This window comes from Pygocentrus nattereri, chromosome 23 (genome assembly GCF_015220715.1).
Source record: "Pygocentrus nattereri isolate fPygNat1 chromosome 23, fPygNat1.pri, whole genome shotgun sequence".
Classification (NCBI taxonomy): Eukaryota; Metazoa; Chordata; class Actinopteri; order Characiformes; family Serrasalmidae; genus Pygocentrus; species Pygocentrus nattereri.
Genome location: NC_051233.1, coordinates 16,251,325 through 16,269,703, shown reverse-complemented (window position 1 = coordinate 16,269,703; position 18,379 = coordinate 16,251,325). Strand labels below are relative to the sequence as shown.

At 41.2% G+C, this 18,379-nt stretch overlaps 1 protein-coding gene across 4 annotated transcripts in view; it reads right to left on the bottom strand.

The window, feature by feature from the left end:
* pisd (phosphatidylserine decarboxylase) overlaps positions 1–18,379 on the bottom strand; it is a 43,382-nt gene that overhangs the window by 13,991 nt on the left and 11,012 nt on the right. For 2 of the 4 annotated variants that reach the window (XM_017724727.2, XM_017724728.2), the window contains exon 4: positions 5,370–5,606. In XM_017724727.2, coding sequence (XP_017580216.1) covers positions 5,370–5,606 — 237 coding nt within the window. Of the gene's footprint in view, positions 1–5,369; positions 5,607–9,714; positions 9,881–14,272; positions 14,811–18,379 lie in introns of those variants that run through there. The other 2 variants (XM_017724726.2, XM_017724729.2) reach the window with 2 other exon arrangements.

Here is an 18,379-nt window from a genome sequence, read left to right as displayed (position 1 = left end):
GCAGTGATGCGGGCTCTTTAACGGTCTGTTGTGGTAAAGAAAGAGCTGAGCCATAAGGCAAGGCTCTCGATTTACCGGTCGATCTACGTTCCCACCCTCACCTATGGTCATGAGCTTTGGGTAATGACCGAAAGAATAAGATCGCGAATACAAGCGGCTGAAATGAGTTTCCTCCGCAGGGTGTCTGGACTCTCCCTTAGAGATAGGGTGAGAAGTTTGGTCATCCGGGAGGGACTCGGAGTAGAGCCGCTGCTTCTTCACATCGAGAGGAGTCAGCTGAGGTGGTTCGGGCATCTGGTTAGGATGCCTCCTGGACGCCTCCCTCGGGAGGTGTCACAGGCAAGTCCACCTGGGAGGAGACCCCGGGAAAGACCCAGGACACGCTGGCGTGACTATATCGCCCAGCTGGCCTGGGAGCGCCTCGGAATCCCCCTTGGAGAGCTAGTGGAAGTGGCTGGGGCTGGGCCTCATTGCTTAGGATGCTGCCCCCACGACCCGAACCCCGGAGAAGCGGAAGCTAATGGATGGATGGATAATGGATAAACAAAAAGCAAACACAACCTACGCTATGCTATGCTATGACCTTTCAGTTTTTCTTACTCAAACTTTTCAGCTCTTCAGTCTGCTACTACTGCTGCTTGTCCCTCCCTATCTCTGCTCCCTCCCAGCTCTTTATAAAAGCTCCTAAGCCGAGAGGGAACGAGAGCTCACTGCTCCGCCTGCTCGTCACCGCCCCCAGCTTGCAGCTCGTGACTCTCTCCGTACCCTGGTGCTTCTCATGGCCGGCACCATTGTCCTCGTCCTCCTCCTCCTCCCGCCATCACTTGCATGACTTGCGTCCCTCGGCGGAGCTCAAGCTTTGTGATCCACCCCCTCCACACTCACGGCTCTCTCCCTGCCGTCTTCGCTGAGGTTCGTCGCCGCTGGGTGTTGAGGCCCCACCTTCCTGACGGCCATCATCGTCGGGGCCCGGGGGGCGGGCCCATGCCACACCATGATACTACAATCACCATGTATCACAGATGGGACAAGGTTTTATACTGGAATTCAGTGCTTCCTTTCTCCAAACATAATGCTTCTCGTTTTAACCAACAAAATCTATGTTGGTCTATCCACAAAACAACAAAACATTGTCCCAATAGCCTTCTGGTTTGGCCATGTGATCTTTAGCAAACTGCAGACAAGCAGCAACGTTCCGTTTGGAGAGCAACAGCTTCCTCCGTGGAACCCTGCCATGCACACCATGGCAGTGTTCTCCTAATGGTAGATGATAAACATTAACATTAACCAATGTGGGACAAGCCTTTCGTTGCTTAGAAGTTACCCTGGGGTCCTTTGTGACCTTGCAGACTATTACAAGCCTTGCTCTTGGTGTGATTTGTTGGTCGGCCACTCCTGGGGAGTGTAACAATGGTCTTGACTTTCCTCCATTTGTACACAATCTGTCTGACTATATATCGGTGGAGTCCAAATTCTTTAGAGATGGGTTTGTAACCTTTTGAAGCCTAATAAGCATCAACAACTCTTCTTCTGAGATCCTCAGAAATCTCCTTTGTTCATGCCATGATACACTACTACAAACGTGATGTGAAGATCAGAATGAGATAGATGCCTTTTCTTTAAATAAGATGGTGAAAACAACTTTTTTTTTGTTTTCTCCTTCAAATTAACTGTTAATTCTAAAGGTGCACATACCTTTGCCACTCACAGATATGTAATACTGGATCATTTTCCTCAAATAATAAATGGCCAAGTCTAATATTTTTGTCTTGTTTAATTTTGTTCTCTTTATCTATTTTTAAAATGTGAAGTTTTAGGTCAAATGTGTGCAGAAATACAGAAATTTCTAAAGGGTTCACAAACTTCCAAGCAACATTGTACCTAAATATTTGTAGACATATGCTCATTCATTTCTTCTAAAATCAAGGGTATTAATAGGAAGCATGTCCCCCTGATGCTGCAGTAAAACCTCTACTCATCCGGGATGGCTTTGCACTAGATGCTGGAACATTGCTGTGAGGATATGATTGCATTCAGCCATAGAAGGCTTAGTGAGGTCAGGTGTTGGACAATCTCACTCTCACACACACACACACACACACACACACATATATTTATATATATATATATAGTTGATATGATCAGTTCTGAATCACAAAAGGCAATCAAAAACAAGTTTTCCAATCCTGAAATTTAGAATCACGATTCATTGGCCACCTATTGATTTACTTTTCAGTGATTAAAAAATCCAGGACTGAAAGTGGAAACTGGTAACTGGACACAGAAATAGGTGTAATTTAAAGTCTGGAGTTGAAGACTTGTGCCTCAGGCACACGCAACTGCTACTGAGCTTTTCATTCTATTGGCAGTTAATTCCTATGGAGATTATGCAAGCTCTGTGTCAAACACCTTTGTCAGCAATGAGTGCCCCTTAAAGAAACTGAATGCACTAAATAAAAAGGGTGTCTGGATGCTTCTACACATATGCAGTCAACTACAGAATTGTTAAGCTATTGTAGCTTAAACAAATGGCTGAGCTGAATATGTTTTTTTTTTTTCATAGTAGCACAATTCTTTTTATAAAAACATTGGTTTGAAAAAAAATTGCATTTCTATTATTAACATTTCTTGAAGCCTCTCCTGGTGAGAATAACAGCACTGAGCCTTGATGTTCTTGGGTCTTCCCTTGTGGACTGCCATCTTCAACACACACTACATGTTTCTGATCTATGAGGGTCCACAATCTTCTGTCTTAGCCGACAGCTTTTTGGTTTTACTCATGCTGATGGATGAAAAAAGGATTTTACATGTGCCTAACCTCATATTTGTACCCCACAGAAAAATGGAAATAAACACCTATATATATATATATATATATATATATATATATATATATATATATATATATATATATATATATATATATATGTAGAGACTAATAGCAATTAAAAAGTTTTTTTCTCCAAAAAGGTACAGTTCTTTGTTGTTGTTTTTTTAATATTCTTTAGGAGTGCCAATCATTTTGAGAACAGAATATTCTTAAAATAAAACACTTCTGTAGTAGGGGTGTACTGGTACGTGCATCACTGTGCATTCACAAACGCAAGTATCAACTGGAAACACTTAAGCTGTAAGTGGTCAGCAAATTAGCAAGAGGACCCTTTCTTTGCAGCTAGCACTAAATAATTCGGTCTATCGAGGGTCTATAACTGCAGCAATGTCATAACTCCTAACCCCTGGTCAGCTTTGAGGCAGAGCTTGAGGAGATGGAGTAGTCAGCGAGAGTTGAGGAAGGGAGCTATCAAGGTAAATAAAAAGAGAGGGGATTTAAAAATAAATAAATAAATAAAATACAAAACAAAAGATGATTTTCCCTCTAAACAGCCTGCAGTATTTTTGCACCTGTTCAGCACAATTCCTTTACAATTCTTTGTGTTTTCTCTGTTCCTAACTGCAAAAACACAAGTTGAAATATCACCACATAAATTAGTTCCAACAATGTTACTTTGGAGGGGACTATACAGTGGGGAAAAAAGTTTGCAAATAATGGTGGAAAATAAGTATTTGGTCACCTACAAACAAGCAAGATTTCTGGCTGTCACAGACCTGCAACTTCTTCTTTAAGAGGCTTATTTGTCCTCCACTCATTACCTGTATTAATGGCACCTGTTTGACCTTGTTATCTGTATAAAAGACACCTGCCCACAACCTCAAACAATCACACTCCAAACTCCACTATGGTGAAGACCAAAGAGCTGTTGAAGGACACCAGAAACAAGATTGTAGACCTGCACCAGGCTGGGAAGACTGAATCTGCAATAGGCAAGCAGCTTGGTGTGAAGAAATCTACTGTGGGAGCAATAATCAGAAAATGGAAGACCTACAAGTCCACTGCTAATCTCCCTCGATAAGGGGCTCCACGCAAGATCTCAGCCTGTGGGGTCAAAATGATCACAAGAACGGTGAGCAGAAATCCCAGAACCACACGGGTGGACCTAGTGAATGACCTGCAGAAAGCTGGGACCAACGTTACAAAGGCTACTGCGCCGCCAGGGACTCAGATCTTGCAGTGCCAGACGGGCACTTCAAACTTCAGACGAGCGCGTCTGAAGTTCGCAAGAGATCATTTGGATGTTCCGGAAGAGTATTGGGAGAATGTCATATGGTCAGATGAAACCAAAGTAGAACTGTTTGGTACAAACACAACACGTTGTGTTTGGAGGAGAGTGAATGCTGAGTCGCATCCAAAGAACACCGTATCAACTGTGAAGCATGGGGGGTGGCAACATCATGCTTTGGGGCTGTTTCTCCGCAAAGGGACCAGGACAACTGGTCCGTGTACATGAAAGAATGAATGGGGCCATGTATTGTGAGATTTTGAGTGCAAACCTCCTTCCATCAGCAAGGGCATTGAAGATGAAACGTGGCTGGGTCTGGGTCAGCATGACAATGATACCAAGCACACTGCCAGAGCAACAAAGGAGTGGCTTCATAAGAAGCATTTCAAGGTCCTGGAGTGGCCTAGCCAGTCTCCAGATCTCAACCCCATAGAAAACCTTTGTAGGGAGTTGAAAGTCCGTGTTGCCCACCGACAGCCCCAAAACATCACTGCTCTGCATGGGCCAACATACCAGCAGCGGTGCCAACCTTGTAAAGACTTACAGAAAACATTTGACCTCTGTCATTGCCAACAAAGAATATATAACAAAGTATTGAGATGAACTTTTGTTATTGACCAAATACTTATTTTCCACCATTATTTGCAAATAAATTATTTAAAAATCAGACAATGTAATTTTCTAAAACTTTTTTCCTCATTTTGTCTCTCATAGTTGAGGTCTACCTATGATGTCAATTACAGGCCTCTCTCATATTTTTAAGTGGGAGAACTTGCACAATTGGTGACTGACTAAATACTTTTTTTCCCCACTGTACATGACTAGGTGGAACAAACTGTAACTTGCAGTACTGTATGTTCAAAATAAATGAAAGGAAACCAAGCCTTAAGCATTTGGGTGTCTCTTGTTGCTTTTTCCCCCCGTTGTACCAAACCGTGATGGCCAAACCGTGGTGTAAATCACACTGTGATTTTTGTTTACCAGTACACAACAATCTTGTACAAATTATTTCTATTCGACAAATGGTCAGCAATTTCTCCATTTTTTAGAAATATCTGAATCCTTAAAAGGTATTGTTAGCGTCATATGATTAATTTAGCTAATTTTTCTTGAGGGGAGCTCATCATTTGGAGATGACTATAAATACATAAATTTGTTATCAAACACCAAGACAAACCCCTAATACATATATACGGCAATTGAATGTGGTTTTTCCTTGTTACTGATTAAAAGTATTGAACACACACATACCACACAGTGGGAGTCACAAACAGGCCTGGCCTGAGGTTTCAGTTTGCGTCTGAAGAACTCGCCCAAGTTTCTGTAATGTTGCAGGTCCTCCACAGCTGCCTCCTTCATGTTTACCCCAAATGTCCATATATATAGGTTATAAATGGGCTTCCGTAACCAGGTGGGAAGGTCGACTTGGTTGAGTCGACCCCAAGCTCTGGAGAGTAACCTTGTAGGTATGGACTTATATATGGTAACCTAGACAAGTAAAGAGCATGTTAGGAATACTAGACACTCATTTTATAGAATTACTGCAATATACCATGGCCACATGATCAACCAACAAATGTTAAGGTCTACATATACATACATACATACACTGCTCAAAAAAATAAAGGGAACACTTAAACAACACAATATAACTCCAAGTAAATCAAACTTCTGTGAAATCAAACTGTCCACTTAGGAAGCAACAATGATTGACAATCAATTTCACATGCTGTTGTGCAAATGGAATAGACAACAGATGGAAATTATTGGCAATTAGCAAGACACACTCAATAAAGGAGTGGTTCTGCAGGTGGGGACCACAGACCACTTCTCAGTACCTATGCTTTCTGGCTGATGTTTTGGTCACTTTTGAATGTTGATGGTGCTTTCACATTCGTGGTAGCATGAGACGGACTCTACAACCCACACAAGTGGCTCAGGTAGTGCAGCTCATCCAGGATGGCACATCAATGCGAGCTGTGGCAAGGTTTGCTGTGTCTGTCAGCGTAGTGTCCAGAGGCTGGAGGCGCTAACAGGAGACGGGCCAGTACACCAGGAGACATGGAGGAGGCCGTAGGAGGGCAACAACCCAGCAGCAGGGCGGCTACCTCCGCCTTTGTGCAAGGAGGAACAGGAGGAGCACTGCCAGAGCCCTGCAAAATGACCTCCAGCAGGTCACAAATGTGCATGTGTCTGCACAAACGGTTAGAAACCGACTCCATGAGGATGGTATGAGGGCCCGACGTCCACAGATGGAGGTTGTGCTCACAGCCCAACACCGTGCAAGACGCTTGGCATTTGCCAGAGAACACCAGGATTGGCAAATTCGCCACTGGCGCCCTGTGCTCTTCACAGAGGAAAGCAGGTTCACACTGAGCACAAGGAGCTCCCTCAGGAGACCATCCGCCACCTCATCAAGAGCATGCCCAGGCGTTGTAGGGAGGTCATACAGGCACGTGGAGGCCACACACAATACTGAGCCTCATTTTGACTTGTTTTAAGGACATTACATCAAAGTTGGATCAGCCTGTAGTGTGTTTTTCCACTTTAATTTTGTGTGAGACTCCAAATCCAGGCCTCTATTGGTCAATAAATTTGATTTCCATTGATTTTTGTGTGATTTTGTTGTCAGCACATTCAACTTTGTACAGAACAAAGTATTCAATGAGAATATTTCATTCATTCAGATCTAGGATGTGTTATTTGAGTGTTCCCTTTATTTTTTTGAGCAATGTACATACATACATACACACACACACACATTCACACTACAAAACTCAGGTGTCTTAACAGAACACTAGCATTCAGAAATGCACACACACTGCATGTCAGAAAACTAACAACTCAAAAACAACCAAGACAAGCTTTAAGGCAGGTACAGTACATAAGCAGTCTAAATATGTGTAGGCACTCTGGGAATATAGGAACAGTAAGAACTATGAGCATCTAGTGTAAGACATTGTAGTTCAACCTAAAGAAAAGCACAATAATACAAAACTGATGGAGATTGATTATAGAATTAGGATGGGCAAAGCTTACTGCAAATGAGTTCTATCATTCTTCGTTTGATTTTTTTTTGCTATTACATATACATTTCAGAGTTTTTTTTACAGGTATCACATCAACTAACAGATGTAATCTAGAAAATGCCAGAGAACATTGCTGATCCAGACACAGCTGTCTTACTATGGTGTATGCTCAGGCCAGAGGTGATATGAACCTACTTGCAGGAGATCACTGGAGATCTTACTGTCAAGTAATAACACCAAGTGATGATGCTAGAATAAAACCATGGGGCAGAAATCATCTGCCAAGTGCTGTGCATCGGCACTCTTATCTTTACCAATCAGGTTAGGGCATTTGCAATGTATATATGGGATTATTTTTGCTTCTGCCACTTCAGAAATCTTTTCTATGTTAATGTGGATAAAACATATTTTAAACGTTCAGCATCTGCAAGTAGGTTCATATCACCTCTGGCCTGAGCATATACCATAGTAAGACAGCTATGTCTGGATCAATGCTCTCTGGCATTTCCTAGATTACATCTGGTAGAACCAGAAAGAACTGATCCTAGATCAGCACTAAGCACTAGTTCAAGGTCTAGAGGCCAGGGAGGCTGAGATGTAGGACAGAAGCTGGGCAAAGTGTCCACTATAAGTGGATTACAGTAGTCCGCTTCAGCTCTAGCTGACAAAAAAAGGACATCTAAATGCTAAGTCCAGCCTAACTGCATGAATGTTAAGTACTGCCAGCTTCTAGACCAATAGTATACATTTAAAAATTTGTAAGTTGATTTTTAGAAGGTGTCTACGTGAAGTGTAGTAGTTTGTTTTAATTTTAAGTATAGTTTAGGATAGTACTGGTCATTTGTATACATCATCTCTGCCACAACAAAATCTTGTACATGCAAAATGGTAACTTTACAGGGGAGGGAAAATGTTTGAAAAAACTTAATTGGAGTTAATGGATTACATTTTTTTCAAGTAGTTTTGGAGCCTACACCGTGTAAATGACATTTTCAAATTCAGTTAAAAATAAATTCATAAATAAAAATAAATGGTGATACATTTTTTTTATTTAACTAAATCGCAGTGTTACTAATTTAACCACATTGCTCACACTAGCAATAAGTTGTCTGATGTTACCGTTCAGACAAAGTTAAAGTTTAAAAGGCCATCAGCAGCATATTTAACCAACTGCATAATTTCATTCTTTAGCACAGTAATCCAACAAACTGAATTACACTGTGCTGTACACTCACCCACCACTTTATTAGGTACAGCTTGCGAGTAAAAGGTTGGACCCCCTTTTGCCTTCAGAAGTGCCTTAATTATTTGTGGCATACTTTCAACAAGGTGTTAGAAACATTCCTCAAGATTCTGTTTATTTATTTGAGTTACTGTTGTCTTTCTATCATCTCAAACCAGTCTGCCCATTCTCCTCTGACTTCTCAAATCAACAAGGCATTTTTGTCCACACACTGCCGCTCACTGGATATTTTCTCTTTTTCGGACCATTCTCTGTAAACCCTAGAGATGGTTGTGCGTGAAAATCTCAGTAGATCAGCAGTTTCTGAAATACTCAGACAAGCACGTCTGGCACCAACAACCATGCCACGTTCAAAGTCACTTAAATCACCTTTCTACTCCATTCTGGAGAAGAAAAAAACTGTTTTAATGCAAAAGTCTCAAATTACATAAGACATTGTGCTTGAGAAAACCACGGAATAACAATCAAGATCACACATCTAAAGATATAGTATCTGAGGCCTGTCTGGCAATTTTGCACACCGTAAAAAATCAGAGCGTGCACAGAGCACTGAACCTACTCGGAAGATGCAGTGACCAAGCAGACAAAGCATTCCTCACTTGGAACAGAACAATGGGTCTTTTTACACCAGGCTGGGGAGAGGGCATATACAAGCAGCCATTGGCTCTGACCACTCTTGTCCTCAATGCCTCCTTTGTTCCACAAACGTCTGAAATCAGTTTGGTAAAGGTTTCTTTTAATAGTAAATAACTGAAATTAGGTGAGGGAAACTAGTCCTGATCTGACTCTAATCACAAGCTACATAAAACAGCAGGACAGGTAAACCACTTTTGGCAATAAGCATGTTTTTACATTTATTCCAGAGTATGCACCTGATATACATTCTGGGCTTGTTTTTGGGGTGAAAGTCAACATCATAGGTTTCATCCCAAAGTTGCGCAATTCTGAGTCATGAGCCATGCAGGGCTTTAAAGTGATTTGAGGAATAAAAACTGCAAATAACCGGTATTTTGTGAATAAGAAAAACAAATCCAAAGACATGTGATGCTCAAGTGTTCCAGAACAAAAATGTCCATTTGAAATATCTGTTAAACATAATAAGGTTGATAAATTAGAGCTCATTGCTTGGTGAAAGGAACATGTGTACATCAATTACTTTCATTAAACCAGTAACATAGAAAAATGACACAAAGATTATTTCTTTCAGATTTGTACACAGAAAAGGTCTCTGGATACTGAGATTTTGTACGGGTCAGCTCACATACATGCAAACACGTCACGTAATTTTGCTGTTCTGGGCATCGTCCCATTCTTTTGGACTTACTCTGCTGGTGGGCCGCCAGCCCACCTTGGCGAGGGGCTTGAGCACTCCAAATGGCAAGATGTAGTAGAGGAAGGAGAGCGGCCATGAGCGCAGGCGGGCAGTAGGCCGGGACATGCAGTTCAGCTGGCCAAGGCGCCGCCGCAAGGCCAGCTGTGGGAACTGCAACCTGCACAACATGCACAACATAGCCTGTGAGGCCCAGAGTGCAAGCAATATCACAACAGAACACTGACATGACACAGTGATAAAAATATTTGAAAGAGGCCCAAGACATGAAAAGAAAAGCAGACCCACACGCACACCCCTCCACCCCGTAAACCAAATAAATTCCGAAAAAAGGGTTAGAACAGCAAGACTGACAAGCTGACTGATCGAAGAGAGAAGTATAGCAAACTAGCAGCCAGAAAAAAACTGAGAAAATGGAAGCAGTAGCAAATCTCCACAGTAGTTTTATAATAAATCAATGCTATTACATTCATAACCCCATACCATCCTCCTGAAAATGTTTTCCAAGACCTCAGGCACCTCACCTCCCTTTAATCCCTTAGTGTTTACTGCCTAAAAAAATCTACAGCTGCTCATCATGATTCTGAACCGGTCTTTGCTTATAATAATCTGAAGAAAAGGAATGCTACCTGCCATATCCTGAACATTTAACAGAAATCTGACAAATTTACCAGTACTATAGAATGTCTATGTCAAAAGTAATTTCTAAGGATTAATTTAAATTCACTTGAAACATGAAATGCACCAATCTTTCAACCTCCTCACAATTCAGAACAAGTAGGGCATTAGTGCTGGCTTAAAGGAGCCAGCAGAGCTGTGACAGCAGTCCACCAGCACTCAGCTTTGCATGGTAGATCTGTACACTATTTTTAGCTCCAGCTCCAGTGCAGGAAGGAGGCGCCACTGGATCACAACTGTAGGCCAGAGACTGGGGCAAAGCGTAAGATGATTTGTCATGTCTGGAGCGAACAGCATCTTACTTTGCAGATAGAAAAGCACATATGAAATGAGAAAAGTAGCTGGCTAAAGCCAGATCAGCTTTAGTATGTCAGTGAAGTGGGTCATATTTGGCCCTGAAAATGATGAACCAGCACAAGGGGGGTTGATAGAGACTGTGTTGGACAGCAGTCAAGACTGCTATCTATAGGTGCTAATACACTATCTACTCTAATCAGGATAAGACCTAGCACTTAGCAGGATAGTGACGGCTTAGACACTGACACGCTTTCTCAGTTTCTCTTTTTTCCTCTCTCTCATACACAAAGTTCATTCTGATGAAGTACAAGAGGATGCCATTTCTACAGTAATGAATAAATAAACAAAGGAATGAATAAAAAAACAGCTGGACCCTGAATTAATGTTGTTAAATTATCCAAGATCTTTGTTGATATTTTACAAACTCCATTTCTGAAAAACATGCAACATTTTGTAAAATGCAATAAAAACAAAAATGATTTCCAGTGTTTATAACTGATCAACTTTCAACACACTCAAAAAAGCTGTGTTGCATCATCTTTCTTTTTAATTACACTTTTTAAAACACTTGTTTTCAACAAATTATGCACACTAGAAGGTGAAACACCTAAATGCCTTGAAATCTTGCATTGAGAAATGTTCTTCTTGAACTGTTTGTCAATTCTCTCACAAAATGGTTAGCAATGACACATTTTTGCTCGCAAAGACTGAGCCTTTGGTGGATGCCGTTTTATACCCAATCATGATCTCAACTGATACGAATACACCTGCTTAGTATGGAATGTTCCAAAACAGTGTAACTTGAATATTCTTTAAATGTCTCTATCTTATTGTGCCCCTGTGCCACAAGGTGGACAGTCAAACCATTAAGAGGAAAGTCTTTGTACTTTTGTCAGTTAACAAAAGGTTTAAGAGAATCAACAAAATCACTGATTCTTATTGTGTATTTTACAAAATGTCCCAACTTTTCTAGAAATGAGGTTTGTATTTCCATCTACAGAATTATGCAAAAGGCTTTCACTAATTAAAAGCTGCACTGTGAAACATTTTTGTGGTTGAAATGGAAAGAAATAGCACTACAGAATGAGAAAGAAAAAAAAACATGCTAAAATATGGTGTCCATGTGCTACTTTGAGTTTATCTTGACATTTAAGTCTCAAATGCAAAATCAACATTATATAGATGAGGATATGACAATGGTATGTAATTCACTTACATTCTCTGATGACCATTAGTCGTTCACCAAGTTTTGACTGAGTTCTCTTAAATTCTCTTTCAACAGGCTCACAATCAGATTATTTCACTTGGGAAGGGTCTCAAGCACAAACAACGTGTTCTGTCAGGAGTTTTAACACATTTCCAGCACAGAGAGGTGTCCAAATCCCCAAAACTAATGTAGTGAAGCTGTTATTTCCAATTTAAAAAGCCATTAATTTATTCCTTTTCCAGCATAAGGGAAAAAAAACATATTTAACAGAAAATTACAGAGACACCTCAACAACAAAATATCAACTTTTTTTTAGTTTTTAGCATGTCCACTCTTTGCTTTGATTATGACTTCCATTCTTTTCAGGAGACATGCTGTGAGTTTTTCAAAGAAATCTGAAGCTGGTTGCACTTTCTGCCCCTCATGATCCAAGTAACCCCAATTACAAATGTATACTCATCAGTCCTTAAAACCCCCTACCAGTTTTGGTGTTCTAGTGCAAATGTTCTTTTATTGGCTTCTTGACAGCTACACATTCTTGCAAGGTTACTGCATTGTTTTTCTCTCAGATGAACAGAAACACCTGTGGATTTTTCACCTTTTAGTGTCACCTGTGAATTATTTCAACATTTATGTCACTTTTGTGCTATCTTATCCTACATTAATTCAATAAATGGAAAATAAAAAAAGTTTAGCCATTTTGACTGGAGGAAAGGTGGTCTATGTTTGAGAATACAGTACCCGCAAAATGTATATGATAAGATATAAATTTGATTAAATGATTTTTCTTTTTTATAATTTTTTATATTACTTGATCAATAATTTTATACATTGCACTAGAATAAGACTATCATCATAGCACTAATCAATCCTACATCTGAAATAAAAAAAAGATTATTGCCCAGTACCATCATGAAAGCAGTAAATCTACTGGAACTACTGGACTAGAAAGTCTTTACTACCTCATGTGGGTAAAAGTTTATGCTGATCAGCACACTTAACATAAAGTACTTACGCAGTATATATGTGGTAAGAAGAGTTACATTTTTTAGCTTGTCAGTTAATATAATGTCATAAGTATTTAAGCAAAGATAGTTTACACTGCATGTTGTTGCTTTAAAACTGCACTGCAGCACACAGAGGTTGCAGCCATTTTCAAACCATACCACTCGCATTTGCTACATTACGCAACCTCGCTCACTCTTAACTGCATGCAGTTCAGCTGTCTTAAAACCCCCTGTATCAATCATAAATGGCTCTAAACGACTACAGCTAGAAACACTTTGTTTGGCACAGACCCTGAGCAGTCACACAGAGCTGAGGTTCATTAGTGTGTTAAAGGCTTTCCTGCCCTTCCCCCCAGCCTGTCCAGCACAGCTGAAGAGGCGTGAAGAGCACTGCAGCTCACTTGCTATTTTCTCCACAAATTTAAATGCTTTGGTTGGCTTGAGACTAGGAGCCCAGAATTAACAGTGAATCTAACAAATGAGGCAACTGAAAAGAAAGACAAACCAAGCAAAATTGTATATCCATTTTTGACAAAATTGTACACACATTCTAAGCTGAAGCAGCCATGCTCGCTCACACATTTCAATACATCCACCCTGTCTTGTTTGTTGTAGAAACATTAGCCAATCACTAGCTGAATCCTGGCTTCCCTTAATTCCCTTGCTGCATTTCGCTCAGAGTGAAGGAGAGCTGTTGGCTCGGTATTGCAATGCATTTTTAAAGACTAAAGGCTTGTATGAAGCACAGTTCAAGGATAAGAGCTGGTGTGAAGAACAGTTTAAGGCTGGCTATCACTGGCTCCGCTGGCCCACATTGTTCACAAGCTTTCTGGCAGAAGCTTAGGGGCATTATGCTGCAATTAGGCCAAATGCAGTGCCATAGCTTTGTGGGGAGAGAGGACTTTAAGAGAGCCAGGCCACATGCTTGTGCTACATTCAGTGCTCTGGCCTGTGTACAGAATGTCACTGTGCGCCAAACACACTCCATGTACTTGTCCAGCAATCCATTTCATTCCACAAGCTACTACCTAAGTATAATTGTCAGCATAACTGCCCGACACACCCTATTCAAAGCTCTGATAAAGTAACACTAGGATAGGTGCAACCATACCTTTGCCTTTTAACACGTTTATTAAGAAAACATTACATCTGATAACCTGTTATTAAAATATCCTGATGTTAATACAACCACCGTATATCCAACCCTCTTTTCAGTTTTCGCCTGCATACTCCTGTTATCCATCATATGAATAATCATTCCAAAGTCCCTCTGCCAAGCTAACATGGCATGTCCTTGTATCAGACACACTATAAGCCTGGGCTCTATTCTAGCATCACACTCTCTCCATCTCCCTCTCGGTACCTGAAGCGGTTCTGGTGGCTGAGCCGAACGGCGGCCCCCAGGGCTCCAGGGCCTCCACTGCTGGCGTTGCTGACGCCGCCTGCAGACCCCCCTGCCGTTCTCGGCGAGAAAGAGGAAGAGGAGGAGGAGGAGCCGAGCGTCCGGAGGCGCCGTGCATCAACCCTGACTCTGTGGAGATTGTAGCAAGAGGATGGTCTGTGCAAAGCCCTGCAACATCTCACCATTTCCCCACCCCGCTCCAGTGCTGCTGCCGCTGCTTCAGGCTCCGCTGACACATGATCACTGTGGAGAGATTAGTGTGCTGCACCAGCTATAGCGCTGCCTCTCCACCTCTAGTGTGTTCCTTGCTTGATTCTGCCGGTGCTTCTCCGATGCAAAGCTCCAAGCCCAGCCCCCCAGTTGGTCAGCGGTTATGCTACGTGGTTGCGATTGGCTGGTTCACTGGCAGATCTGACTCCTCTGGTAACCTCCCAACAGAGGCAAGTGGCTGAGCTCCCAGTGTGGCCAAGAGGATCGCAATTTGAAAATTCGTCTTGAGGCGTGACACAGGGGTGGGGGGGTGGGCTGATGATTTTTTTTCTAGAAAAAGACAATACGATCAAGCATGTGCTCACTGGACCCTGCACTCCCTCACCCCTTTTCTTTTTTCTTTCTATTCCTCATCCCTTTCTTCCTCTTGCATTCACTAATAGATGGTGGTGGAACAGCCTAATGCCTGGCTACAAATATCTTCGTTCAGAAACTGCAAGAGCGTGCTCTTTCAGCAGCCCTTTCTGTAGCTGAAGCACCTTCTTTAACTGTTAACTGCGCACTCACACAGTAACATATAATTCACATGCATGCCCTCAGCTACAAACAACGCTAAGTAGCCTGTTTCGTTTGAATGATCGTGCTATTTACATTTATTTATTCCTTGTTGCCTATTTCATTAGTTACTAGTTATTATTGCATTGTCTTTTATAGGGCTTCTTTGTAAAAACTGGTTCCAGTAAAGTTACCGTAGTTGGTTAAACAAACACATAAAACAAAACAACGTAAAACAAAAAAAACATAAAACAAATAATTTTTAATTACCTAAAATATTCAGATGAAGTTGCACCTTAAACTATACACCTTATTAAACTAAAAATGTTTACTGATATATTTGAAACATATACACGTATACAGACATAACAAGAGTTAAAATGCATAACACTGCATTTCCCAGCAGAGTATAAGTGCTTCTTAGCTGTCTATGTTCGTCAGCACAGTGTATAATGTGCATTTACGGTTCTCATCATGGGACTAACAAAAATACACTCTACAAGGTGGATTCACTGATCATTCTTACAGGCAATCAGAGAAATAGTCTAATACCATGTCTTGTGAAAAATTACAGGGTTTAATACTAACTATATGATATATGCAAAATAAGTTAAACAAGAACATTACATGATAATGAAAGTGGCTTATTGTTTCGCTCCTCTCCAGAAAAAACAATCATTTGAATCAAAGCTTGGAGTAAATAACGCTGACTAGCATATCTACTCAACTGCCTTTTGATAAAATTAGCAAATACACTACATTAAATTATTTGAATAATGTCCATAACACATTAAGACAGCACACATATTTATACATTTAGCACCATATTTAACATGTAAAAGAACAAGAATTCTAAGAATAGCTAAGTATTTCTGACTCTGAATTAAAAGCCTGTTCTTCTTTAAATAGTTAAATTATACTCACTTCCACGAGCAATCTTTTAACTTAGGTAGAAAACCGATTTACAGGAAGTTCATTTCCTTCTTCCTGTCTGAAGAGCCAACTTGAGCGTCAGTTTTTGTACACTGTGGCTCTGTACACACGTGAACGCCCTTTGACTCTCTCTAAGGGTGACATCATCATATATTAGACTGACCAATGACTGAACGGTCTCACTTCCTGTTTAACCTCAGTTTGGAGAAGAGACTCCCTGTCAATTTTCAGTAACCCATACCTTACCCTTAGATTATAAGAGCAGTGAATGATTAATCACTGGGGCCACATGGCTAAAATATATTCTGTAAGACAGAAGGGGAATTAAGTTATTAAACAGTAAACACTGTGTTCTTCACAAGCCAATAACTGACTATATTATATACACACACATACATATACATATACACACACACACACACACACGCACCGATCAGGCATAACATTATGACCATCTCGTTTCTATACTCATTGTCGATTTTATCAGCTCCATTTGCACTGCAGTTACACTGACGTGGTGGTGGTGTGTTAGTGTGTGTTGTGCTGGTTTGAGTGTATCAGACACAGCAGTGCTGCTGGATTTTCTCCTCAGTGTCACCTCAGTGTCACTGCTGGACTGAGAACAGTCCACCAACCAAAAATATCCAGCCAACAGCATCGTGTGGACAGCATCCTGTGACCACTGATGCAGGACTACAGGATGACCAACACAAACTGCGGCAGCAGATGAGCTACTGTCTCTGCCTTTACATCTACAAGGTGGACTGACAAGATAGCAGTGTCTAATAGAGCGGACAGTGAGTGGACACAGTGTTTAAAAACTCCAGCATCACTGCTGTGTCTGATCCACTTGTAAAAGTACAACACACACCAACACACCACCAACACCACTACATCAGTCTTACAGCAGTGCTGAGAATGATCCACCACCCAAATGGTACCTGCTTTGTGAAGGTCCATGTGGGTCCTCACCACTGATGAATAGGGTAAAAGGGAGTTTAAAAAGTATTAGAGAAACAAATGGACTACAGTCTGTAACTGTAGAACTACAAAGTTCACCTATACAGTAAGCGGAGCTGATAAAATTATATATATATATATATATATATATATATATATATATATATATATATATATATATATATACACATACATACATACACACACACAGTATATATATATATACACACACACACACACACACATTCTATTGCTAAAAGTATTCGCTTGTCTGCCTTCATGCATATGAAATTGAGCGACATCCCATCCTTAATCCATAGGGGTTTAATATGATGTCGGCCCACCCTTTGCATCTATAACAGCTTAAACTTTTCTGGGAAGGCATTCCACAAGGCTTAGGAGTATGTTTATGGGAATTTTTGACAGTTCTTCCAGAAGCACATTTGTGAGGTCAGACACTGACGTTGGACAAGAAGGCCTAGCTCTCAATCTCCGCTCTAATTCATCCCAAAGGTGTTCTGTCGGGTTGAGGTCAGGATGCAGGTCAGTCAAGTTCTTCCACACTAAACTGGCTCATCTATGTCTTTATGGACTTTGTGCACTGGTGCACAGTCATGTTGGAACAGGAAGGGGCCGTCCCCAAACTGTTCCCACAAAGTTGGGAGCATGAAATTGTGAAATCTCTTGGTGCTGAAGCATTAAGAGTTCCTGTCACTGGAACTAAGGGGCTGAACCCAACTCCTGAAAAACAACCTCACACCATAATTCCTCCTCCACCAAACTTTACACTTGGCACAATGCAGTCAGACAAGTACCGTTCTCCCGGCAACCACCAAACCCAGACTTATTTATTGGATTGCCAGACAGAGAAGCGTGATTGGTCACTCCAGAGAAGATGATGAGAGATGTTTCCCAGAGATGTTTCCACTGCTCTATAGTCCAGTGGTGACATTTTACACCACTGCATTCCACACTTTGCATTGCGCTAGGTGATGTAAGGCTTGGATACAGCTGCTTGGCCATGGAAACCTATTCCATGGAGCTCTCTAAGCTGTTCTTGAGATGATCTGAAGGCCACATGAAGTTTGGAGGTCTGTAGCAATTGACTCTACAGAAAGTTGCCCACCTCTAAGCACTATGCGCCTGACCCCACTCTGTCATTTTTTTTACGTGACCGACCACTTCGTGGCTGAGTTGCTGTGATTCCCAATCACTTCTACTTTGTTATTATACCACTGACATGGTATAATACGTGGTTGACTGTGGAATATTTAGTAGTGAGGAAATTTCACAACTGGACTTGTTGCACAGGTGGCATCCTATCACGGTACCACAGTGGAATTCACTGACCTCCTGAGAGCGACCCATTCTTTCACAAATGTTTGTAGAAGCAGTCTGCAGAATTCCACT